General features: G+C 41.5%; 2 protein-coding genes across 4 annotated transcripts in view; one reads left to right on the top strand and one right to left on the bottom strand.

The window, feature by feature from the left end:
- EIF4E3 (eukaryotic translation initiation factor 4E family member 3) overlaps nucleotides 1-23,592 on the bottom strand; it is a 72,759-nt gene extending 49,167 nt beyond the window's left edge. Inside the window, exon 1 of one of the 3 annotated variants that reach the window (XM_063721975.1) lies at nucleotides 23,577-23,592. The gene's annotated coding sequence lies outside the window, so the exon portion shown is untranslated. Of the gene's footprint in view, nucleotides 1-22,392; nucleotides 22,468-23,147; nucleotides 23,164-23,576 lie in introns of those variants that run through there. The other 2 variants (XM_063721976.1, XM_002813526.5) reach the window with 2 other exon arrangements.
- Nucleotides 22,627-25,447, top strand: GPR27 (G protein-coupled receptor 27). The gene has a single exon (XM_002813524.6). The coding sequence runs from the start codon at nucleotides 22,983-22,985 to the stop codon at nucleotides 24,108-24,110; it is 1,128 nt and encodes a 375-aa protein (XP_002813570.1). The 5' UTR covers nucleotides 22,627-22,982; the 3' UTR covers nucleotides 24,111-25,447.
- The last annotated feature ends 2,379 nt before the right edge of the window (nucleotides 25,448-27,826 follow it).

Below are 27,826 nucleotides of genomic sequence, written 5' to 3'. Positions count from 1 at the left end.
CCACATCAGCCTCCCAAAGTGCTGGAATTACAGACATGAGCCACTGTGCCCGGCCTGCTCTTCCTTCTTTATTCCCACTGGTGCCAGCCACTCCCAGTCCTCACTCCTGAGTCAGCCAAGGATGGCCTGGAGGACTGCAACAGCCTCCTAATGGGTCTCCCTGCTTCTAACACCCGACCCTCTCATCTCCTGCCAGACAGCAGCCTGAACAACAGTCCTCAAACACTGGTTTGCTTCTGCCTGCTCTCAGAAAAAAAACCCAGACTCTTTCTGGTGGCCAACAGTACTCAGCATCTTCTGGATCCTTCCTGCCTTTCCAAAGTCATGGCTGATCTCTCCCCCTGCCTCAAAGCTTCTCTGTGGCCACAGGGCACCTGCATATGCTGTTCTTTCTCCTGAACTGCTAGTCCCTCCACTTGAATGGCTGACTCCTTCTCCTGCCTTAGGCCTCCATTCTAAAGCAGGTCCTCTCCCCTTCCTCATTATTTTTTTCAGGGCACGTGTCAGCTGCACACATCAACTGCCGATCTTCCAAACCAGAATATCCAGTCCAAGTGGGGAGGGCCAGGCCTCTCTTGTCCACCTTTGTCCACCCAGTGCCTAGTGCAGGGCCTGTCCATGGCTGGCACACCAGCAACATTTATTAAGGAAACAAACTGGGTATACAGCAGATACTGGTTGAAAGGAAGAGTCTGTGACTTTGTCTCCTAATTTCTTGTCTTTCTCCTCTGCCAGTGTATCTTTCTTATGATGGCATGTTGGTCTTCCTAAAAAGCACTTTTGTCCTATTACTTCTTTGTTCAAAAGCCCTAAAGCACTGCCTGTTTTTCACAGGCTGAGGTCTGAAATCTGGAATCTAGCCTTTGAAATTGTCCACACCTTGACCCCCTTTTTCAAATGCATTTGCAAGTATATTTCCAAATATATTTAGAGAGATATAATTATACACCTATATTTACATATACTTGGAATATATATGTTAAATCTATATATTTGGAGAAACAGCTATACATGGAAATATATATATTCCAAACAGATTTGTCCCTATTTCTTGGTGCATTTTCAGCTCTGCCACAACATGAGCTCCCGAAGACAGGCCTGGGTCCACCCCCTCCACCACTGTCTTCTAGCACAGTGTCTGGCACATGGGAGACCCAGCTTTACTGAATCAATGATGGGCTTACTCCCCACTTGGTAAACACACCATATGTACTCATATCTCCACACTTTTGCCTGAGACCTTTCTTCTCTCCTCTGAGCATCTAAATTGTCTAACCATCCCTCAAGGGCCAGGCCAAGTTCCCTCAGAGGGAATCAGTCACCAAACACACCCCAGATAGCGACAGGAGATTCACAGAGTTCTAGAGACACAGCTGGGCAGTGCCCAAACTACTTTCCTGATTTAAAAAAAAAAATCTCTTCCCTGATTAAAAAAAAAAAAGTCCCAATGATGTCAGATATATAGGTTTTGTGGCCAGTCTAAGAGCTCTGATTAAAGACCTTTGTTGTGGCCACACAGAATTCCACTGATTGGAGGAGTAATGATTCATATAACCAACTCCTTCTGTTAGGCACACAGATTATTACCAGTGATTGTGGCTATCATGTGCAACCCTGTAATAAACACTCTGCCAATCACTGGCTTCTTATCAAAGAGTAGTTCTGAATATTCCTGGCCAGTCAATCAATCAGAGATACAGAGATGGCTTACATCAGAAACTGGACTGAAGGGGAGAGCCGGCAGGCCTCAAATTGGTCTTCAGCAATTCTTAAAAGAAAGGGAACAATGGGCAGTAGGGAGGCAATGTGATCGGAGGAAAGTCCAAAAACATGTGCTTGAGCCCATGTCTAACAGCCATGTGCTTTGGGACAAATTGGTGAACCTCTTTGAGTCTTTTTTCTCAATTAAAAAATGAGTGTGCCAATAACACCTGCTTTGCAGTGCTGCCTGAAGGATCAAATCAGGAACATTTGGTGAGGCTCTACATAAGTCCAAAAAAAGTCACACAAGTGTTGATTCTTGTTTCCTTATCACAGTTCCTGGAGGGGATAACCCTACACCTTCTCTGCTTTTTGAATACGAGTGTCCTCCTTTGTATGCTCGTTGGGGATCTAGAGACAGGTAGAGTGAACAACTGTCCCAATTTGCCTAGGACTGTTCCAATTTGAGCACTGAAAGTTCTGAGTCCCAGAAAACCCTTTGGTCCTGGGAAAACCCAAATGGTAGATACACAAGGAGCAGGTCCTGGAGCACTGCCTGTTCCATAGGATTTCAGCAACCATCTTGGAGGCCTCTAATCCCCACTGTGAGCTGATAGTTGCTCGCCTAGTGGGATAAATCAACAGCAAGCAAGTCATTTGTTTACATCTAAGAAGCTGCTTTAAGGATAAGATTTTGTTTTGGGGATTTCATTTATGGTTCATAGATCATTTAGGGGAACATTTTGTAAGCCAGTTCTCTGAGGAAGTGTATTGTGCTTTCCAAAGCTTTATTTTAAGCTGAAATAATCATATTTATGACGTAAGAAATCCTGATACAGAAAATATAAGCTGATTTGGCAAAATATTAGGAAGTTATGAGTCAGGCTGCAAAAAGACCACCTGTACCATCTTTCCCTGTACCATATTTAACCTAAGCTTCCTGAGGGGTGGGGAGCTCACCTTTGAGGTCCTCAGAGACTATTATAAAGTACTGCTCATGTACTGGGAAGTCAATAAATATCTGAATAATGAATCCTTCTGTGATTTAAAAACATTCATTAAAGTGTAGATTGAAATATTTTATAAGTCATTTACTTCTTAAGAGCTAAGTACACTAAAGTTTGAGAAGCCATTATCAATTGATGAACAATTAGTAAAAGAAAATAAAGCAATTCTTTAAATGAAGCCGCATTATTTGTTTTCTAAAAAAAATCATAATTGCATGACATTTTTAGAACTGTAACTACTGTGCAAAATGCTCCATTTGGAAACAGAAGGACACCTGCAGTGTTTAGGCCAATGAGACCCCTTCAGTTACTGAATCTCTTTTGTTTTACCATCAGCAGGAATTGCATACTCACAATACAGAAAGATCCTGTTAATTTTTCACTCTTTCCTGTTCATTCTTATTAGTTACATATTATCTACATAATGGCAGGTTGCACCTTACGGTTTTGCTTTAAATTTTCTTAGTGTTTGTGGTAAGATAGTATCTTATTCCCAGAGGCTAAAAATATGCACATATTGATCATACTAGGTCATCATTACAAAAGAGGAGCTCTCATGGAGGCTATAATGAACATGGTATCCCTCAGATGACTTTATACAAGTATTTGATGTCACAAATATATACTGTGGTTGACAATGATCTTGGAGATAGCTGAGTCACTTTTGTCCTTTCAAAACCTACCAGGTCACTCAGAAATACACTGTGAATTATCCTAAATTTGGGATAAGTCCCTATCATTCCTAAAATGCCTAAGGGTCATGTCTGCTTGCCTTATTGGACTAAAATATTTTATAACACATGAAACATAAATTTGTCAATTAAATGCAGTATCATGTTTTTCATAGTTTGCAAAAGCACAGTTAATGATGCAAATAATTTCCTATTTTTCATTCTGAGGGAAAATCATTAATAAAACCGTACTCCTTATTAGAATTGAAATTCAGCAGTAAGAGGGCACAAGCCATCCATAAAGGCAAGATATAAATTAGCAGTGAAAAAAACAAGCCAACTGATTATAACATCCAGATGGAAATGAATAACTGAATCATTCTTTGTCAAATCAAATAGCATCTTAATAAGTTGTTGCATCATCTCTGTTGATTCAATTTAACTGGAAGATATCAGAAAATGACTATGACCTGCACAAGTATCTTCATTTCTCGTGCTCATTAGTATTTGGCCTATGAGTCCTCTCCTTTTATTTTGAAGGTGAATTCACCTCTAAAATGGTTTTTTGGTTTCTTATCCTCAACATCATCCCATGTTAAAAAGAAAACTGGCCTCAGGCTGGAATGAAATTATTGGAATTAAGAAACTGGGGCCCCAGTGTTTGGTCAAATCTTTTATCAAAAGAAGAATTCAAGCACTTCTTTTACCAGGCAAGCTGGTAAGTACAAGTTGTCATGGAAACCGGATGTATTCAAATTATATGAGGAATGACGTTCCTCATCTAACTAGGTGTTCATCTCATCTAAATGGGGAGAAATTGGTGTAGCTGAAATCCATTATATTTTTTTCAAATCTGCATTAAAAACAATAATTTCCTTTATTTTATATAGGAGTACACAGGCACAGAGCCTCACTCTCATAAAACGAAGAATTAAAATTACTTGCAAAAGAACTGGTGCGTAAATAAAAAGACATAAAATGAAAATGAATCCTATGATATAAATCTATTGACGCATAGTGAAGGGTGGGAGAATGGAAATCAGATAATATAATACCTCCATCTATCATGGGACATATTTTTCTTCAATAGCATTAGTAACTAGTTTTTCTACAGAATGATCCAGGCCAGAGCAGTTCCCTGCAAGTTGAGGAGACTTGCTAATAGGTGTAATGTCACCACCCTGATAACAGCAGAGCACCTTGTGAATCCACAGATTCCTAACAAAGAAAGGAAATACTGTGCTAAGCAGGTACTTCCCACTCCTTAATAAGGCAATTGTTGAAAACCACATGGCACAAACTAATTTTGTGGGGAGGGTATTACAGCATGGAGGGCCCATGAAGTCACAGCTCTACTTAAGAGGCAGCCTGAAGTTCTTTCTGGATCAAAGTAACCTAGAACATCTTTTCATTTTTTTTTTTCAAGTGAAGATCATTTATCCACCTCCCTCCAAAAAATGAGAAGAAAACATTTTCATGTTTTACTGGTTAAAATGCTGAGGTCTTAATGAAACTCTTGTCCAAGCACTTAAGATAATAATAATTCAAATAAAAATACCAATAGCTCCAAAATCTACAAAGAAATTTTTTAATTCAACAATAAGAAAATGAACACCGTGATTTTAAAATTGGACAAAAGACCTGAGCAAACATCTCGCTGATGATATACAGATAGCAAATAAGCACCATGAAAAGATGCTTAATGTCATATGTCACTGAAGACTGCAAATTAAAACAATGAGATACCACTATACACCTATTAGAATGTCTAAATCCCAAAACGTTGGCAACACCAAATGCTGGTGAGGATGTGGAGCAACAGGAACTCTCGCTCAATGCTAGTAAGAATGCAAAATGGTACAGCCACTTTGAAAGACAGTTTGGCAGTTTATTACAAAACTAAACATACTCTTACCATATGATCCAGCAATTATACTCCTTGGTATTTACCCAATTGAGCTGAAAATTTACGTCCACACAAAAACCCACACAGAGATGGTTATGGCAGCTACATTCATAAATGCCATAACTTGAAAGGAGACAAGATGTCCTTTAGCAGTCAGTAGATCAGTAAACTATGGTACATCCAGACAATGGAATAATATCATTCACTGCTAAAAAGCAATGAGCTATTATGCCACGAAAAGACATCGGGGAAACTTTAATGCATATTACTAAGTGAAAGAAGCCAATCTGAAAAGCCACATACTGTATGATTCCAACTAATATAACATTGCAGAAAAGGCAAAACTATGGAGACAGTTAAAGGATCAGGGGTTGTCAGGGGTTCAGGTGTAGGAGAGGAAGGAATGAATAGGCAGAGCAAAGATTTTTATGAAAATAAAACTATTCTGAATGATACCATAATGGTGGATACATGTCATTGGACACTCATCAAAACCCATAGAATATACAAATCCAAGAGTGAGCCCTAATGTAAACTATGGACTTTGGTTGATAATGATGTGTCAATGTAGGCTCCTTGATTATAAAAAATGCACCCATCTGGTGTGGGATGTTGATAACGGAGAAGACTATGCATAAGTAAGGATAGGATAAATGGAAAACTCCTTGTACCCTCCACTCAATTTTGCTGTGAACCTGAAACTGCTCTAAAAAAGAAAGTCTATTAAAGAAAAATATCAACAGCAACAATAGCTACCATTTTGTGAATCCTTAACTATTCTCATCTAATTCACATATCAACCTGATGAGGTATTAACAAGTATGATTATCATCTCCCACTTTACACACTGGAGGCTCAAAATGGTTAAATAACATTCCCATCATCACCCAGCAAGAGGTATGGAGTCCAAACCCTAAGTCTGCCTGTGCTCCTAACAGTTGCAACTTCAGGAAACTTTAGGAGAAGTTTCACTTCTCCGAAGTCATCTCTGTCATCTGGAAAATGAGATAAATCTTTGACTTATGAAAATATTCAAGTTATGCCCTAAATGTTCAAAACAGAGCACTGTGGCAGAAGGTGCTTGAATATCTGGTGTACAAAACATATGACCACCTATTAAATAAACAATTTAGAACGTGGAAAATATCAGAGTTCAACTACAAATTAATAGCAGCCTAATTTTTACTGTAAGTTTGGTTGAGCCACCTGCTTTTGGAGAGTGACTGCTTAAGAGGAATAAACCCTTGGATTCAAGAATCTCAATGAACTCCGGTCACAAAAAACATGAAGAAAATCACACCAAGGCAGGGCATAATCAAACTGCTATAGTGCAGGAAAAAAGACACATTTTATACAGAGAAACAAAATAAGAATTAGGCTGGGTGTGGTGGCTCACATCTGTAAACCCAGCACTTGGGGAGGCTAAGGCAGGGGGATTGCTTGAGGCCAGGAGTTCAAGACCGGCCTGGGTAGCATAGCGAGAACTCTCATCTCTACCAAAAAACAAAAACAAACAAAAAACAACAACAACAGAGATTTTTTTCATAGGAAATCATACAACTAAGATGATAACAGAACAATCTCTTTAAAGTACTGAAAGAAGAAAACCTGTCAACCTAGAATTCTATACTCAGTGAAATATCTATTCAAAAATGATGGAGAAGATTCTCTGCCAGAAAGATGGAATAAGACATGCTTTCTCAATTCCTCCCACAAAGTATAGTGAAAAACCCTGAACATTATATAAAATAAACATAAGAAGACTCTGAAAGAGGCCAAAAGGTGGAATATCAGTTAGGGACCTCAGTAGTTAAGGAACAACACAGCAATAACTTCCCTGGGTTTTCTTTTTGTCTCATATCTCTTAGACTCAGAGATGGAGAAGCTGGCAACCTGAAAATGCTAACGAGCACAGACAAGAAAAGTCTAGTTTCTCTAGCCAAAGGAGCAGCCTTGCAAGACAGAAAACTAACTATGCCAGCCAAATGCAACAGAAAAAACTGTGATCCTTCCCCTACCTAAGCCAGCAAGGCCAAGTGAGAAGCTTAGACTTTTACCCCCACCAGGTAGAGTGGATTAAATAACAAGCAAATACACAACAGCAAAAAAAGTGATGCAATAAAATGCTATTTATAAAAAACTCACTTCAAATACAACAATGTGGGTAGGATGAAAGGGAAAAAAATGAAAAAAGAGATATCATGTAACAATAACCCAACAAAGTTAAGAGTAGCTATATTAATATCAAATAGAGCAGATTTTAGAGTAAAGTTAACAGAGACAGAGAAGGACATTACATAATTATAAAAGAATCAACCCTCCAGGAAGACATAATGATCCTACATATATGTGCACCAAACAAGAGAGCCTCAAAATACAAGAAGCAAAACTTGACAGACCTGAAAGGAGATAGGCAATAGAAAATTATAGCTGGGAACTTCAACAGCCCACTCTCAGAAATGGATAGAACTGCTAGACAGAACACCAGCAAGGACATACAAGAAATGAACAACAAAATCAGACAGCAGGATCTATTTGTCATACATAGCACTTTAGTGAAGCACAATTTTTTTTTCAAGAGTTCATGGAATATTCACCAAGACAAGGTAGACTACATTCTGAACCATAAAACAAAATTTAACAAATGGAAAATAAATCAATAACAGAAAAAGAACCAGAAAATTTCCAAATGCCTGAAAATTGAACAATATATATATGGGTTAAAAAGGAAGTCTCAAAGAAAATTCAAAGATACATAGACCTGAATGAAAATGAAAATACAACATATTAAAGCATGTCAGATGCAGCTAAAGCACTACTGAGAGGGAAACTTACAGCACTAAATGCTTACATTAGAAAAGAGGAAAGGTTTCAAATCAACAGCCTAAATTCCTACATTAAGAAACTAGGAAAAGAAGAGCAAAGTAAACCCAAAGCAAGCATCAGGAAGAGAAAAATAAAAAGCAGAAATTAATAAAATCAAAACAGAAAAATAATAGAGAAAATCAATGAAACAAAAAAAAAAAGAGAGAAATAGAGATGTTTTCAGATATGCAAGAGCTGAAAGTATCCACTACCAGTAAATCAACACTATAAGAAATGTCACAGGCTGGGAGTAGTTGCTCATGCCTGTAATCCTGGTACTTTGGGAGGCCAAGGCCAGAGGATCGCCTGAGGCTATGTGCCCCAAACCAGTCTGGGCAACATGGTGAAACCCTGTCTCTACCAAAAAATTAAAAAATTAACCAGGTGTGGTGGCGCATGGCTGTAGTCCCAGCTACTCAAGAGGCTGAGGTGGAAGGATCACCTAAGCCTGGGAGGTTGAGGCTGCGGTGAGCCATGATGGCACCACTACACTCTAGCCTGGGTGACAGAGTGAGACCCCGTCTGAAAAAAAATGAAATGTCATGGGAATTCCTTCAAGAAGAAGGAACATGATGCCAGAAGGGAATGTAGATGTACAGAAAGAAAGAAAGGGCACTGGAAATGATAACCACATGGGTAAAATATAAGATAATTTTGGTATTTTTAAACTCTCTTTAAAAAATAATGACTGTTTAAATAAAAATAATAACAATGTACTATGGGCTTTATAACATGAATAAAAGAAAAATCTATGACAATAATAGCACATAAGTTGGGAGGGAGAAATGAGAATATGCCACTGTAAATTGTTATAGTGTATGTGAAGAGGTATAATATCACTTGAAGGTAGACTGTGCTAAGTTAAAAATGTACACTGTGAATCCTAAATAAAGCACTAAAATAACAAAGCAAAGAATTATAGCTAATAATCCAACAAAAGAGATAAAAAGAAATCATAAGTAATATTTAATCTAAAAGAAAGCATAAAAATAGGAAAAAGGAAGCAGAGTAGTTAAGACAAATAGAAAACAAAGAGCAAGATGACAGATTTAAATCTTACCATATCAATATTCACATTAAACGCACAGTTTAAATATTCCCAATTGAATTTCAGCCATTATTTGGTTGAATATAAAAGCAAGAACCAACAATAATGCTGCCTACAAGAAATGCACTTTAAATATAAAGGCAACAATAGATTAAAAGTAAAGGACAGAGTGTGCATTTTTCTTTCTGCATGTAGTAGACACAAACATTCCATTTAACAGATATTGGCCAGTCGTGGTGGCTCCTGCCTGCAATCCCAGCACTTTGGGAGGCCAAGGCAGGTGGATCGTTTGAGTCCAGGAGTTTGCGACCAGCCTGGGCAACATGGCAAAACACCGTCTCCACAAAAAATACAACAATTAGCTGGGCATGGTGGTACGCACCTGTAGTCCCAGCTACTTGGGAGGCTAAGGTGGGAGGATCACCTGAACCCAGGAGGCAGAGGTTACAATGAGCTGAGATCGCGCCACTGCACTCCAGCCTGGACGATAGAGCAAGACCCTGTCTCAAAAAACAACAAAACAAAACCACCAAATATTTACTGAGCACCTACTATTGTCCAGGAATATAGGAGAAAACCTGTTAAAGGAACAAAAGAATTGTGAGAATTCATTAAAAACCACACAACCCGGCCGGCCACAGTGGCTCACGCCTGTAATCCCAGCACTATGGGAGGCTGAGGTGGGCGGATCACGAGGTCAGGAGATCAAGACCATCCTGGCTAACATGGTGAAACCCCATCTCTACTAAAAATACAAAAAATTAGCTGGGTGTGGTGGCATTCACCTATAGTCCCAGCTACTTGGGAGGCTGAGCCAGGAGAATGGCTTGAAACTGGGAGGCGGAAGTTGCAGTGAACGTGATTGTGCCACTGCACTCCAGCCTGGGTGACAGAGTGAGACTCCATCTCAAATAAAATAAAATAAAAACAAAAAAACATATCCATGTACATGCACATGCACAAACACACACACACATCCTGGAATCCCAGGCATAGATTGTAAGCAAAATTAGAAGTTACATTGATCCTTAACTTGATGTTATGAGCATATCCTACAATGAAATAATTTTTAAAGTAAAAAAAGAAGGTACATTGTGCTAATTCTAATCAAAAGAAAGCTGGAGAGGCTATATTAATATTACACTAAGTAAATTCCAGAGCAAAGAATATTATTTGGAATGGAGAGGGTTGATTAGTAATATAAATGAGTCAGTTCATCAAGAGGATATAATAATTCTAAATATTTTTTACTCATGATAACAGAGCCCCAAGATACATGAAACAAAAACTGTTAGAAGTGCAAGGAGAAATACAAATCCAGAATTATAGCCAGAGATTTCAACACTCATCTCTCAATAATTGCTAGAACAAGTAGACAGAAATTTAGTAAGAATATAAGAGATTTCAACAACACTATCAACCATCTTGACCCAACTGACATTTATAAAACATTTCACCCAACAACCATGCAAAATACATTCTTTTCAACGGTACACAGAATGTTTACCAAGATAGACCATATTCTGGGTCATAAAGTCTTGATAAACTTAACAGAATTCAAGTCATACAAGTATGTTCTCTGATACAGTGGAATTTAATTAGAAATTAATAATAGCAAGATCTCTGAGAATCCCCCAAATACTTATAAACTAAATAACACACTTCTCTATAACTCATGGATCAAAAAAGAAATCAAAAGGAACATTAGGAAGTATTCTGAAATGAATGAATATAAAAAAACACCTATCAAATTCATGGAATTATACCAAAACAGTTCTTAGGGGAAAATTTATAACACAAATGCCCAAATAAAGATCTCAAATAGATGGACTCAGCTTCTGTGTTAAGAAACTAGAAAATAAAAGCAAATAGAATGCAAATTAAATAGATCAAAGGAGATAATAAATATCGGAGCAGAAACCAATGAAATAGAAAACAGAAAAACAGTAGAGAACATCAATGAAAGTAAAAATCTGGTTATTTGAGACTGAAAAAAATGACAAACTTCTGGCAGGACTATTCAGGGAAAAATGTACCAATAACAGAAATGACACAGAAGATATCAATACTGATTTTATATTATAGCTATGTAGAAGATAACAATGGAATGTTATTAACAACTTATGCCAATGAATTGGTAACACAGATGAGATGGACAAATTCCTTTAAAGACATAAACCACCAAAATGTACTTGGTAAAATATATAACTTGAACAGCCATATATCTATAAAAGAAATGAAATACATAGTTAAAAACCTTCCCCCAAAGAAAACTCCATGCTCAAATACTTTTACTAGTAAATTCTACCAAACATTAAAGAAAAAAATTCTACATAAACTTTAAAAAAAAAATTGAAAAGGAGAGAATACATTCCAAGTCATTCTATTAGATCACCTTCATCCTGAACCAAAGCCAGTACAAGAAAAAAAGAAAAACAGCTGGAGATCAATAACCCTCATGAATACAGATGTAAAAATTCAAAACAAAATTTTAGCAAGTATAATACAAGAATATACAAAAAGGATAGTAGTTCATGACCAAGTCATATTTATCTGAGGAATGCAAGGTTGGCTTAATATGGGAAAGTCAATCAGTATAATTCACTATTTAACAAACTAAAAATGTAAATCAGTGTGGTTATCTCAATAGATGCATGGAAAGCATTTGTCAAAATCCAACATTCACTGCTGATTTTAAAACAAGCAAACAAACAAAAACCTCTCAGCAAAGTAGGAATGGAAGGGAACTTCCTCATCTATAGGCACCTATAAAAATCCACAGCTAACATCAGGTTTAACGGTGAAAAACCGAATGCTTTCCTTTTAATATAAGAGAAGAGACCAATAAGGTTAGCTCTTGTCACTTCTATTTAACACTGTATTAAAGGTTCTAGCCAGTGCAACAATGCAAGAAAAAGAAATAAAAAAGCATCCAGACTTAAAAAAAGGTAACATTGTCTATTCCAGACAAGACGCACATCCATGTGGAAAACCTGATAGAATTTACCCCCAAAAAACTGAAATAAGTGAGTTTAGCAAAATTTCAAAATATGAGGTCAATATACAAAAATCAATTAGATTCTTTTTGTGGTGGCAATGAACAATTAAAAATTTTAAAAATACCATTCATATAAGTATCAAAAATACAAAATGTTGATAGATAATTCTGACACCAGATATACAAGACTATACACTGGGAAGTACAAAAGACTGCTGAGAGAAATAAAAGAAGAGCTAAAGAAATGAAGAGATACACCTTTTTTGTGTATAGGAAGATGCAGTATTGTTAAGATATCAATTCTCCCCAAACTGATCTAGACACAACCCCAATTAATATCCCAGTGGGCTTTATCATAGAATTAGATAACTTGATTCTAAAACACATATGTAAATGCTAATGACTGACAACAGCCAAAACAACTAGAAAAAGAAGAACAATTTGGAGGAATAATGCTCCCTGATTTTAAGGCTTATTATAAAGCCACAATAATGAATACAGTGTGACATCAAGATAGACAAACACACAAATTCAACAGAATAAAGAGTCCAGGAAAAGACCCACAAATATATGGACAATTTGTTTTTGACAAAGGTGCAATAAGTTTCTCAACAAGGGGTGCTGGAACAGTTGAATATCCATATATTAAAAAAATGAATTTCAATCCATTGAAATTCAATCCACCTCACACCATTTATAATATTAACATGGAACATAAAACTGACTGTAAAAAACCTAAAATCATAAAACTTCTAGAAGAAAACATAGGAGAAAATTTTCATGACTATGGTTTAGGCAAGAATTTCTTAGATATGACCTAAAAGCATAATTCATATAATAATTCAAACTGATAAACTGAACTTCATCAAAATTAAAATCTCTGCTCTTCAAAAGACACTATTAAAAAAATAAAAAGACAAGCCACAAACCAGGGGAAAATAGGATTTCCAAATCTTATATCCAAAAAAGAACTTTTTTCCAGGATGCATGAAGAACTCCTAAAAGTCAATAAAAAGAAAAATAAATGATTTATTGAAAAAATATGGCAGGTTCATCAGCAAAGAAGATAGGTAGATGGCAAAGAAGCACATGAAAAAAATGTTCAATATCATTGGTCATAATTGCCAACCCAGTAGAATTTTATTCCCAGCCAAACTATCAAGTATGAAGAAGGTAAAGTAAGAGCATTTTCAGATATGTAAAAAAACTTAAAATATTCACCTCCGGCTGGGCACGGTGGCTCATGCCTGTAATCCCAGCACTTTGGGAGGCTAAGGTGGGTGGATCACAAGGTCAGGAGTTTGAGACCAGCCTGATCAACATGGTGAAACCCCGTCTCTACTAAAAGTACAAAAATTAGCTGGGCATGGTGGCACGTGCCTGTAGTCCCAGCTACTCAGGTGGCTGAGGCAGAAGAATCGCTTGAACCCGAGAGGCAGAGGTTGCAGTGAGCCGAGACTACACCACTGCACTCCAGCCTGGGTGACAGAGCGAGACTCCATCTCAAAAAATATATATATATTTACATCCAAAGCAGCTTTCTCAGGAAGCTATTGATATATGTATACCACTTGAAAATGAAACAAAAGAATAAAACAAGAAAGAGAAAGATGTGGGTTCATTCCAGGAAATAGGAAGTCTCGCAGGGAGAGAAGAGAGTAGCATGCTTTGGAAGGCAGTGCCAGGGCCACAGCTGTGCAGGGAGCTGTCCAGACCAGATGAAGTAAGAGAATGAAGGAAGGGTGGTAGCAGGGGGTTCTCTGAGAAATGCAGCTGTTTATCCAAAATGTCTGACATATGGAAATCAGACCTCTGCAAGTTCACATGGGAGTCTAAGGAGAATCGAACCCGAGTCATACTTTTTATGTGATTTATCGTAAAAATCTGTCTGCCTTATCTCTAAGATTTATTTTTACAGATGCTCTCCTCAACAACTGTTACAATTCTGCAAATGAAAGAGTCTCTACCTCATCTAAATAAAAACCCAATGCAAAGCTTGGTGCTGGTGGCATAGGAAGAATGTATATGTGTGTGGGAGGTGGGAGGTGTATGTATATAGAGGGTGGGCATTTAAAAGAGCCAAACTTTCATATTTTATTACAAGGAAGTCATTGCATAATAGGTAAACTAGCAATTCAAGAAACAGTAGGTACATCCTTAAAGATGTGTCTTACAGGCCCCTGTTCCATAATTCAGAACATTTTATATGGATGTACCCCCCAAATCGCCACCATATAAAGTATATTCACTGTAATTCTCTAGAGTAGGAAGTATCAATACTCGATGCACTATTTGATTTTCGATCAAATAAGAGAGAAAGGCGATGAAGGCAAGGATTATAGCAGTAGCAGCTTTGATTTACAATATTTATACCATTATTCCATGCACATGAAGAGAATGCTTAAGGAATAGGTTTGATCTTGTAATCTTCGGCACTCCCAGTAGCACTCTAAGTCCTGGTGGCTGCATTGAGTCTGTCAGTGCAAAATTTAGGATCACAACATGACTTAACCACTAGAGGGAGTTTAAACAGCTAGTAAATATAATGCAAAAGAAAAGGGCCACATTTTTTAAGAAGGCCTTTTTTTCTCACTTGGAGCCGTTGCTGTAACTTGCTTAGAAAACCATTATAGAAATATCAATAATGGCATTTTAAATAGTGATAACATGTTAGTGTAGACTCCTTGTTTGTTTCTTTTCGATATTGAAAGTGTTTATTTTCAGGTGGTTAAAATACTGCCACCTATGCTGTTAGCATAATGGTTTTTCGCAATTCTGTACTAGCAGATACAATCTCAGTTTAATACTTCTATCATCCCGATAGGTTTTCTTTCAATTATATATTAGTCGACAAAGCTCTCTGTACATATTTGTTAAGAATTCAGGCTTTCAGTCCAGACAGACTGGAATTTTACCTTGCTCTTCTACTTTGTGCTGTGTGACCACAGACTATGGTCAATTGCTTTAAAACTCAAGGCTCCTCATCTGTAAAATTGCGTAGGAGATTTTGTAGGAGTAAATTAGTAATCATATATGCAAAACAGTTTAGTGCATTTTTGGATTTAAAATATGATAGCTTTTCTAGTGGCTGTGCTGCAATATAAAGCTATTGATTAAATAAAACTTTCTTAATCTCTCTTCCCAGGTTTACCTAAACATCAAAGCCCCAAAGCACGTAAATGCTAAGGCCCACCAAACGGGGCAATCCTTGTGCACATGATCATATGACAAGGCATGACTTATTTCTGTGGCCAGCCTCAGGTAAGAGTACAAGAAATCACACCTTAAGAATCTGAACTCACTCAGAAAGCCATAACTGGGAGTTCATGTTATTTGCCAGGTTCCTATCCACCTTTTAATAAAGACACCTCCAAAGGCCACAGAGGTGATCTCACTTTCATAAGAATTTTTTTGATAATTCTGTTTTCTTACGATATCCGCAGAGTTGTGGAACTATCACTATTACCTAATTTTAGAACATTTTCATCACCCCCCAAAAAACTCTGGACCCATTAGTGGTCACTCTCCAATCCTTCCCCCCAGCTCCCAGCAACTACTAACCAACTTTCTATCACTATGGATTTACCTGTTCTGGGCATTTCATATAAGTGGATTTGTACAATACGTGGTCTTTTGTGTTTGACTTCTTTCATTGAGCACAGTATTTTCAAGGTTCATCCACGCTGGAGCATCACATACCAGTACTCGTTTTTATGAGTGAATAGTATTCCACCATAGGGATATATGACATTTTATTTATCCATCCATTCATTCACTGACCTTTGTGTTGCTTTCTCCTTTTGGTTATTAGGAATGATGATGTTATGAACATTTACATGTGGGTTTTCATGTGGACATGTTTTCATTTCTCTTGGGTAAATGCCTAGGCGTGAAATGGCTAGGTCATAAGGTAACTCTATGTTTAACTTTTTGAGGAGTTGCCAAATGATTTTCCAAACCAGCTGTATCATTTTCCATCCCCACCAGCATCATCTGAGGGTTCCAATTCCTCCATATCATCACCAACACCTGTTATCATCTACATTTTTGATAACAGCCACCATAGTAGATATGAAGTGGTATCTCAGATGGTTTGAATTGCATTGTCCTATTGACTAATGATGCAAAGTATCTTTCCATGTGCTTATTGGCCATTTACATATCTTTTTAGAGAAATGCCTATTTAAAGCCTTTATCCATTTTTAAAATTGGGTTGTCTTTTTTGAGTTATGAGTTCTTTATATATTCTGGATACAAGTCCCCCATCAGACACATTATCTGAAGACATTTTCTCCCATTCTGTAGGTGGGCCTTTCATTTTCTTGATGATGTCTATTGAAGCACAAACTCTAAAAATTTTAATGAAATCCAATTTATGTATTTTTTTCTTTTGTCACCTGTCCTTTTGGGAACATATCCAAGAAACCACTTCCTAATCTAAAGTCATGAAAATTTACTCCTATATTTTCTTCTAAGAGTTGTTATAGTTTTAGCCCTGACTTTTAGGTCTATCATCAATTATGAATTTTTTTAAATATATGGGGTGGGGTTGGGGCGCAACTTCATTCTCTTGCATGTGGAGAAAGAAAACCAACTGTTAAAGAGTTTTCACTAAAGATATTTTGCTTAAATGAAGTGTGACAATATGCTATACATATACACACAAAGATATTCAGTTATTCATTCAACAAATACAGACAGCAAGCACAATATTTTAGGATATGCAGTGATAATTTTTCTTCCTCTATTTTTCCCTTTCCTTCCCAACATTCAAGTGGATAGCAGGCTCTGGGCTTCCTTGACTAGGAGAGGTTTATGGCAAGGTGGCTTCCTGGCTTTTATTTTTTCCAAACACCTGAATTTGGGGAACACAGCTTCCCAGGGAAATTGATTCCAGTTGACTGTTGAACAACATGGGTTTGAACTGCATGGGTTGGTTTATACGTGAATTTTTTTTCAGTCAAAACAGGATGGTAAATACAGTATTTGAGAGATGTGAAACCTGCATATATGAAGAGCTGACTTCTCATATATATGGGCTCCACAGGACTGGCTATGGGACTTCAGTATGCATGGATTCGGGTGCACGCGGAGGCCCTGGAACGAATTCCCTGTTTATACTGAGGGACGACTGTAATTACATTGTCCAGAAGAACAAGGAAGAACTGGGTTTTCACCCTCTTCCAGAGTATATAGGGAGTCCCTGGAGATGAAGGTAGGAGGAGAAGAGAAGAAAAGGGTACTGAGAGAGGGGAGCTGCACCCAGTTTCTCAGACATACTGCTAAGAAGAATGCCTGTGGATGCATCTAGTATCAAATGCATCCTCAGCCCAGATTCTCACACCACAAGTCGGGCACAAGGCAGCCAAGAGTCACCAAACCACGATGGCTTGGAAGAACAGGAACAATATGCCAACAACTGATGAAACATGAGAAGGGACACCCCACAGACACATGCACGCACTATCCTGAATGACCATATACTAGGCAATTTAGGCACTTGCCTGAATTACAGTATATTCCGAGAAAGCAAGGACCCATGATGAAACCCAAGATTCACTAAGGCTACCTTTTTTTCCCCACCAGCAAGACAAAATGGCAACACAGAGTGAGAAATTAGGTTTCTAGGAAGCAGCTGCACTTCTTGCACTCTTGATTATATAGACTGACACTCATACTTGCCACATACATAGTGAGAACCTACTGTGTACAGGGCATCCTGCTAGATTAAGCTGAGGTGGGAAATATAAAAGTCAATTAAATCATGGTTAGCCAAGACATTTATATAGTCAGGTAAGAGCAAATATGCACAAGTGTAGTTAACTATTTATTGCACACGACTTGTGTGCACACCTTGTGCTACACTGTTTGTAAATGAATCTCATTTAATTGAATCTTCCCACAATGAGCTTTTGATATTCAGACGTTCAGAGCAGGCAAGAGACTTGCCCAATGAGCCGAAGTCTGGGCTCTTTACAGGTAGGTACAATCTGGTTCGTGTACAACTACCACTAATGCACAGCTAGTCAGTGGCAGAAACTGGACATGAACCAGAGTGGTCCTCACCGCAAGGCCCATTTTCATTGTCTAAGTTATGACTTCGTCCCATGGGGAGGTCAACTTGAGTGCTGCCCTTTGATAATCCAACATCCACTGGGCCTAGACTTTGGCTCACTTTTTCTAAGAGTTGGGATGGAGTTAAGTCAAACCAACCTTCTCTAACTTGGTGTTTAATGTACCTACTGGCAGGTGACCGGCCAGAAGCCTGAGGTTAAACAGGATACACTGGCCAGACTGGACCTCATGATTAGGGAACCCATGACCTTGACTGTATCTGCCAAAGGGTGCCAACCAGTTCCTCTGAACAGTCAGGATTTCTAGTACCATTCACACCATCTACACGTACATCAATGAAGTGACATAAACGATTTGGGGAGTGGGGGTGGGAAATATTTTTGTTTCTATGTCCAAAATGAATAATTTGATTATACAAGAATAATGGAAATTTTCTTATAGGAAAAAAATGTCAGAGCTGTTTGAGATGAAGGCATGCAATTTGGTGCCTAAGAAAGTATTTAAAATTCTTGCCTGCAGCTTCCTAGAAACAGAAAAAGCAAAATACGCTGATCCTCGCCAGTGAAATGTTAACAGTTTTTCCTTAAGTATTAATCTACTGAACAAATGTTGATAATGAAAGAAGTAGGCATATAAATGCTGTGAGAGAACCATGATTTATATATTTTCTACTGCTGCTTCTGCTATTTGAGCCTGGGAAAATGACTAAACCAAATCTCAAGAGCAGCATTTTGCGCCATAGATAGAAACAGAAAACAGAAAATTTTAAATTATAAGGAACTAATAATGTCTCTTCTTTTGTGTCCTTTTCTGAAAAATAAATCTCTCCCCATTTGGGAGACATAATCACTTAACTTCCATTTCCTTATACCTAAACTCAACTTCAGAGCCCAGGACCCTCAGAAATCATTTGGTCCAATGTCCCATTTCATAAATGGATACATTTGAGATTCCAAGAGGTTAAGTGACTTGTCGAACATCATGTGCTCATTAGAACAAAAAATACGAAGATTTAAAGTGGAAGGTAGTGACCTAGGAGTGGGAGGATCTGGGTTCTCCCTCCCACTCAGCTATTCATGAGCTTCTCTGTTTGTAAAATTCAAGTGTTAGAATTAGATGGTTTTGAAAAATCCTTCCCTCTCGAAAGGGGTTATAATTCTGTGCACGGGAGCATCAGTAGTTTGTGTATGTTAGTTTACTGCTTTTATAAACTCAAAAGCTTTCTTCACAGTTATAACGAAGAGGCAGTGTTTGTGGAGATTATGAGGATGGACTCTAAACACAGAGTTCCTCAGCTGGGTGTGGTGGCTCACACCTGTAATCCCAGCACTTTGGAAGGCTGAGGTGGGAGGATCACTTGAGCCCAGGAGTTCTAGACCAGCCTGGGAAACATAGGGAGACCCCATCTCTACAAATAATTGTTTTTTTTTTTTTTTTTTTTGAGACGGAGTCTCGCTCTGTTGCCCAGGCTGAAGTGCAGTGGCACGATTTCGGCTCACTGCAAGCTCCGCCTCCCAGGTTCATGCCATTCTCCTGCCTCAGCCTCCTGAGTAGCTGGGACTACAGGCGCCTGCCACCATGCCCAGCTAATTTTTTGTATTTTAATAGAGATGGGGTTTCACCGTGTTAGCCAGGATAGTCTCGATCTCCTGACCTCATGATCCACCCACCTCGGCCTCCCAAAGTGCTGGGATTACAGGCGTGAGCCACCGCACCTGGCCTCTACAAATAATTTTAAAAAAATTAGCGGGGTGTGGTGGTATAAGCCTGTGGTCCCAGCTACTCAGGAGGCTGAGGTAGGAGGACTGCCTGAGCCTGGGAGGTTGAGGCTGCAGTGAGCCATGATGATGCCACTGACTCCAGCCTAGGTGACAGAGTGAGACCCTGTCTCAAAATAAATAAAGTCAGACTTCCAGCTCTTACACTTACTTGAAAGTAAGTGTAAAATAAGTGTAAGTGGTGAAAGAGTGAACAAATTAACCCCTCTGCCTCCTCTGCAAAATGAAGACAGTAACAGCACATACTACATCTGGCCATTACAATGATTACATTAAATAACACATGTCAAGAATTTAGCACAATGCTTGGCATACAGCAAGTGCTCAGTAAAAGGTGGCTGCCATTAGTATTACCATAAAGCAACCAGAGTTGGTAAATTTGTGTGGGTTATTAAGAAGGCATTCCCTCCTCTGGGCAGAGGCAGCCCAAGCGCTAAGGGCCACAGCAAGGCAGGATCGAATTCTCTACAGCCATGGGTCTAACTTTAAACAAAGAAATAGGAAACCATTTCCTACCCTCCCTTGCTCAAGTGCTCACTCTCAAATGATAGCCAATGATATGTTTAAGTGTTTGTTTATAATGTAGGGCTTCTAGAAAGCTCTTCCTACTTAGATGGCTGGAATATTTCTGCTCTTTCCCTTTTCTTCTTTCTGCCTAGAATGAAGAAATGATGGTCAGGGTGTCGGCAGCCTACTGTGATCATGAGGGAAGGGCTAAAAGACTTCCAGAGATTCAGTCCTTGAGCCAATAAATCAATGTCAGCAACTACTGACCTCCAGACTTCTTCTTTCATGAGGAAAATAAACTCATGTACACGTTTTTTGCTACTAGTATCAAACTGCAATTCCTAACCCATACACCCTCCAAAATCTATTTTCTATCAACATACATTTACAGATGTGCCTGGTCAGCCACTTGCTGCTGGCCACTTAGGAGTCCCAAGTCAGGTGCTCAATAGTTGATTTTCTTGAAAAATCACTTAGATTTAAAAAAAATATATCCAAACTGTCCCCAAGGGCCTTACTATTCAAAGGAAGGTCAGCAGACCAACAGCATTAGTCTCACCCAGGAGCTTGTTGGAAATGCAGAACCTCTGGCCCCATTCCAGAACTACTAAATCAGAATCTTCATTTTAACAGGGTCCCCAGTGATTTCTGCACATAGTAAAGTTTGAGGCTCTGGACTAGGTTTACCGTTCTGCTCTGTCATCCCTCCTCAATACTGCTGCCAGAATAATGTTCCTGGAGCACACCTAGTCATGTCGCTCCCCTTCTCAAAAGCTTTCAAGGGCTCCTGACTGCCTGCAGACTAAAGTTTCGACTTCTTAGCCTGATCATTAAGGCCCTCTATGATCTTGCAATATCCTGAAAATGCCCATCAAGGTGCCTGCCTTGCATGTAATCAGTAGGCAATAAATAATTTTCTGCACAGAAGAAAAAAAATATGAGTCTGGGTGAGAAACAATGCGTTGCTTAATTCTGGCTTTACCATGCTAAGCACTGGGGATACAGTGGTACCAAAAACCAGGCATGATCCCTTGCCTTCAAAGAGCTTAGAGACTAGTTAGAAGAGCATGATTTTTAAAAAAGAAATGAAAGTATATAATGATAAATTATAAGTGCTAAGAAGGAAATCACTAGAGGGCAGGGATACAGAGTAAGACAGACGGGTCAGAAGGAGGCCCTACGGAGAGGGAGCCTGTTGTGGAGCTGGTCCAGGCAGAGGTACCAGCACGTGCAAGGTCCTGCGAGACAAATGCGGTGTGTCTGAGAATCACAACAGGGGCTGCCCTTTCAGGCTTACCCAGAAAGTAGATATCATGGGAGGAAGGTGGCATAGGGTTCACCTTCCAAATCACTTAAACATGAAATGCTGCATTTCTTTTCCCTGATATAGGTCCTTCACCGGGATCACTGATGAGTTAGCGAGCAGGGGATGCTGCAGAGTCGCTGTGAGTCCAGCACTGGAAATCAGACCAAGCGAAATTTGAATCCCAGCTCCGCTACTTCCTGGCTCTCAACTCCCTTGACCTCCAAGCCTCTGCTTCCTGAGGTATAAAGTGGGATTAAGGATGGAAACAACTTCGTGATTACTGTTGAGGGAGATAATGCTTGCCAAGCTCCCAGCACACTGCCACCCACATCAGTGCGCACCTGAGTATCAGCGGTTTTAGGATTACGATGACTATTACTATCGTAAATTACTCCTAGCTTTCGGGCAGAAGGCTCATTCCAGATATTCCTGTCCCCTCTGAGGCCTCCCGACCCTGCCAGCCCAGGCAACCTCCCCCGCGCACGGCCACCGTGACCCCAGCGCGGGCGCCGCCGCCGGACCCCCGTTACCTGGGGCCAAACGCGACTTGTCGCCACCTTGCGTCCTGGGCCCTGCCTCCCTCCCGGCCGCCTCCCGACCCCGCGGCTGCTGCGGAGGTGCCCCCAGCCCAGCCGGGCCCAGGCGGTGCGGGATGCCTCGGCGGGGCTGGCGGCGGCGGCCGCGCTGCGCGCTCCGGCGGAGGGGAGGGGGCTCCGCGGCGGCGGCGGCGGCGGCGGCAGCGGCGGCGGCGGCAGCGGCGGCGGGCCCGGCGGGGGGCAGAGCCAAGAGGCGCGGCGGCAGCAGCGGAGGAGTAGGAGGAGACGGAGGAGGATGCGGGGGGCTGCGGGCGGTGGCGAGGCCCTGTCCGCAGTGAAGCCCGCGGCGCCTAGGGCGCAGGGAGTGGCCGCCTCCTCCTGCGCGCACCATTCCTGAGATGGCGGCGGCGGCGCAGCGGCGGCTCGGGGAGCCCAGGAGGGGCCGGCCGGGAGCGGGCTGAGCCCCGCAGGACGGGGAGCTCGCCCAGGGCCGGCAGGGCGGCGGAGCTCGGGCCGGGCGGCCTGCGGGAGCGGCGAGGCAGGGGACGGCCCCGGGGCGGAGCGCACGGCCTGGTGAGGCCGCGATGGCGAACGCGAGCGAGCCGGGTGGCAGCGGCGGCGGCGAGGCGGCCGCCCTGGGCCTTAAGCTGGCCACGCTCAGCCTGCTGCTGTGCGTGAGCCTAGCGGGCAACGTGCTGTTCGCGCTGCTGATCGTGCGGGAGCGCAGCCTGCACCGCGCCCCGTACTACCTGCTGCTCGACCTGTGCCTGGCCGACGGGCTGCGCGCGCTCGCCTGCCTCCCGGCCGTCATGCTGGCGGCGCGGCGTGCGGCGGCCGCGGCGGGGGCGCCGCCGGGCGCGCTGGGCTGCAAGCTGCTCGCCTTCCTGGCCGCGCTCTTCTGCTTCCACGCCGCCTTCCTGCTGCTGGGCGTGGGCGTCACCCGCTACCTGGCCATCGCTCACCACCGCTTCTATGCAGAGCGCCTGGCCGGCTGGCCGTGCGCCGCCATGCTGGTGTGCGCCGCCTGGGCGCTGGCGCTGGCCGCGGCCTTCCCGCCCGTGCTGGACGGCGGCGGCGACGACGAGGACGCGCCGTGCGCCCTGGAGCAGCGGCCCGACGGCGCCCCCGGCGCGCTGGGCTTCCTGCTGCTGCTGGCCGTGGTGGTGGGCGCCACGCACCTCGTCTACCTCCGCCTGCTCTTCTTCATCCACGACCGCCGCAAGATGCGGCCCGCGCGCCTGGTGCCCGCCGTCAGCCACGACTGGACCTTCCACGGCCCGGGCGCCACCGGCCAGGCGGCCGCCAACTGGACGGCGGGCTTCGGCCGCGGGCCCACGCCGCCCGCGCTTGTGGGCATCCGGCCCGCGGGGCCGGGCCGCGGCGCGCGCCGCCTCCTCGTGCTGGAAGAATTCAAGACGGAGAAGAGGCTGTGCAAGATGTTCTACGCCGTCACGCTGCTCTTCCTGCTCCTCTGGGGGCCCTACGTCGTGGCCAGCTACCTGCGGGTCCTGGTGCGGCCCGGCGCCGTCCCCCAGGCCTACCTGACGGCCTCCGTGTGGCTGACCTTCGCGCAGGCCGGCATCAACCCCGTCGTGTGCTTCCTCTTCAACAGGGAGCTGAGGGACTGCTTCAGGGCCCAGTTCCCTTGCTGCCAGAGCCCCCGGACCACCCAGGCGACCCATCCCTGCGACCTGAAAGGCATTGGTTTATGAGGGAGGCCCCGCCACATAGACCCCCAACCCAGCCTTTCCCTTTGGCTTGGACGGTGACGTTGTATCTTTTCCTTCTGGCCCCTGTTTAATTTTCTAAGCTGCCTTCAAAATGACTCGAAGTGGACAGACACTTGGATTGTACTGACTCCGTTGGGGGTGGGGTGGGGTGGGGTGGGGTGGGTGAGGAGTAGGATGCTCAGCCCACTCCAGCTCCGCACATTCGTCCTCCTAACTCGACTTTCTTCCTGACAATAGGCCCTGCAGTCTTTTTGTACCAGTACTGACGTCTTTTATTCCATGTGTGGTTCCTTTTTTTCTTTTTCTATAAAGGCTGTACTAATTTTCTTCATGCAACGTTTCCTAAAGACCATGGCCAGTTTTCTACAGAAGCTATTTTTGACAACCTCAAGTGGCATTACATTTTGCAGTGAAGTAGAGGAACCTAGGGGGACTTCTTCACAAGTTAGATTTCTTGAGGATCTTCTGTTGGAAGCAGGAGAAAGTGGGCGGCGGGCGGGGGGGAAGTTGTCTGAAATGCCCTCTGAATTGCCGGCTGCAGGGTCCTTGTGCTGCGCCGGTTCTTTCAAAGTGTCAGTGTTGATATTGAACTTAAAGAGCAGAGATGGAGATCAGTAGCAAGGCAGTCATTTTTTTAAAGCAGTAAGTAACAAGTAAGATTTGGTTCCCGGTTTACTTTCTGCTGCTAAAAACCACGTCAGTGACAACTGCTCTCTGTATTATAGCAATCTTGAATGGAAACATTTCTGTCAAGTTGTAAGTTTTGAAAGAGTAAAGTGTTTTGGTTAGTAATGATGTGGAGAAAAATACAGTATTGCATGTGTTCGTGTGTACAGATTGTGGTTCGAGGATTGGGAGGGCTCTGAGAAGCAGAGTACTACATCAAAGTTGTTTTAAGTATTTTTTGCCAATAAAAAATTAATTTTATGGAAATGGCTTGTGCTTTGAGAAGCCCAGTTTTATTCTGTCTTATGAAAATAATTTCCACTTTGAAAATTGTTCTTCTGTTGTTCATGGTATAAATGAATGGAATATAATGATATCCTCCTTCTAGGAAACAAAGCATTTCCTTAAAATGTTTGCTAGGTTAAGCTGTGCTGTTCTACTGATGGTTGTTTTAAATTAATAATGAGAACTATAATTTAAATAATATTTCTTTGTTAGACATTATAATGTTAAACTGAAAGACTAAATTCTGCAAGTACTATATAATATTTTTGGCTTATAATGCTACATTTTTATTAATGTACCTTCCGTTTTGAGGATTTATATCTGTATTTCTCTTTGCATTATACAAATATACCAGTATTTTCATTCTGGAGTGGTGGTTTTGTTGTGGTGGTGGTGGTGTTTGAGGCTGTAATGATACATGCGTCAAAGTATGTTACATGCCTCTAAGTGTGTTATGTAAGGATAACATGCTCTATGATCCTTTTAGCACGTGTTCTTTAGTTACAGGTTTCATAGTTTGACCATCAGCATATCCAAGACATGTGGAGGCTTAATTTAAAATGCAAGATAAAATCTGCGAATCTTTTCTTTAAAGGGAAGAAGCAGTAGACATATATACTGCTTTAAAACTGTTTTTTTATTTGGATGACAGAACATTTTAATGACTATTCGTTAAATGACATTAAAAAGCTTTTAAATAAACATATCAAATTCAAGTACAAACAATCATTTTGATAAAAGTACTAGGTAAAAGTGGGGGTGGTAGATATATTGAAATTTAGCTGAGTATAATATAAACTATTAAATGTTCAGTCCAGTGGGAATAAGTTACAAAAAGAGAGTGTGGCCAATTTAATTAATCTCTGGTAAATAGGCTGCATGATTTTATTTTGTTGTGGAAGTTAATCAGTCTGTGAAGACAGTCTCACACTTGGAAAATATGAGACAGTTACCCTATTTCTCCCGACATGAGTCCAGGTTGGCCTCAATCATCCAAGGGCCACTGATCAGAAACCTCAGCCAACCCCAAGATAGAGGAGCCCAGAAGTACCTTTCTCCTCATCTAACCCTCCACCTGCCCAAGTGGTCTCAGTTCCAAAAATAGAGCTCGGACCAGACCACGATGGCTCATGCCTGTAACCCCAGAACTTTGGGAGGCCGAGGCAGGAGAATTACTTGAGACCAGGAGTTTGAGGCCAGCCTAAGCAACATAGCGAGATCATGTCTCTACAAAAAATAAATTAGCTGGGTGTGGTAATGTGCACCTGTGGTCACAGCTACTGAGGAGGCTGAGGTGAGAGGATGGCTTAAGCCCATGAGGTCAAGGCTGCAGTGAGCCATGACTGTGCCACGGCACTCTAGCCTGGATGACAGAGCTCTCGAGACCCTGTCTCAAAAAAGCCCCCAAAACAGAGATCACCAAGTCTCTGTGATTTTCACACCTGGCATGGCACAGGAACCAGCCCATCATGGCTGACTCCTGAGCCACTCCAGCTTTGGGCAGCAGCTCAGCTGCACCAGAGGTGACGCATTGGCCTGACATAGCCTTGAATTCAAGGGATATTTTGTCATATGAGAATGCATAAGCCAGAGGTTCTCAAATTCTAACATTCATACAAATTACCTTAAGTGTTTGTGTGATCCAGAGTCTTATGAGGACATGTTGAGTTGGGTCCTGGGGAAAAGCATTTCAACAAGTTCCTCAGGTGGTTGGAGACAGACCTCCAGGACTTCGTTCAGACATGATTTACTTCAGACATGATGCGTTCAAACTTGGCTACCTGGGTTTTTTATTTTTATGTTTTAAAGTTCTGATTAGATGGGGGAAGGCAAGATTTCTAGTGAGTGTGCAGGTGAGAGTAGCAAGAAATAACAGCCAACTAAAGGAAACGAGAACCAAAAGAGCCAGAGAAACAAGCTATGTAGCAGCAAGTGGGGAGGTGCAAAGGGCCACCCCAACAGCTTTTAGGATTGGTGAATCTATTAACATGTACTTTGATTGTTAATTACATTAATCAAAAATTATCAAAAAAAAAAAAGGTTAGTTGTGTCCAGAGTACTCTACTTATTGTACCAGCACAGGCACCATGTATTTAGGGAAGATTTCATTAAAATTGCTCATTTATTTGGGAAGTTAATTTAGCACAACTTCCCCACCCTCCCACGCAGTTGTCACTATACTTGAAGCAATATAGGCTTCCCGTACATACATCTTTGTCTGTATGTTCTAGCATGGAATTACTGGGTCAAAAGAAGCATTTTTAGGACTTTTGATATCTTGTCAAATAGTTTTGTAGAAGGACCATATGTCTATATATCTGTTTAAATGTACACCTGACATATTCTTTTTTTTTCTTTTGAGACAGAGTCTCGCTCTGTCGCCCAGCTTGGATTGCAGTGGCGTGATCTCAGCTCACTGCAACCTCCACCTTTGGGTTCAAGTAGCTGGGATTACAGCTCAGCCTCCCAAGTAGCTGGGATTATAGGCGCCTGCCACCAGGCCCAACTAATTTTTGTATTTTTAGCAGAGACAGGGTTTCGCTATGTTGGCCAGGCTGGTCTCTAACTCTTGGCCTCAAGTGGTTTACCAGCCTTGGCCTCCCAAAGTGCTGAGATTACAGGTGTGACCTGTTCGTTTTTTAAATGAAATATTTTAAGCAAAGTGGGGAAGCATGTAACAAATCAGTAACAACGATAATCTCTGGGTCCACTATTCAGCCTTACCAAATGCCATATTGGTTTCTACT

The sequence above is a fragment of the Pongo abelii genome, chromosome 2, assembly GCF_028885655.2.
Source record: "Pongo abelii isolate AG06213 chromosome 2, NHGRI_mPonAbe1-v2.0_pri, whole genome shotgun sequence".
Lineage (NCBI taxonomy): Eukaryota > Metazoa > Chordata > Mammalia > Primates > Hominidae > Pongo > Pongo abelii.
The sequence above is the reverse complement of the archived record's forward strand: the minus strand, read 5'-3'. Positions and strand labels throughout refer to the sequence as shown.

What these genes read in the sequence shown, in the direction of transcription:
- GPR27 (XM_002813524.6), top strand. Translation starts at nt 22,983, where the DNA reads ATGGCGAACGCGAGCGAGCCGGGTGGCAGCGGCGGCGGCGAGGCGGCC.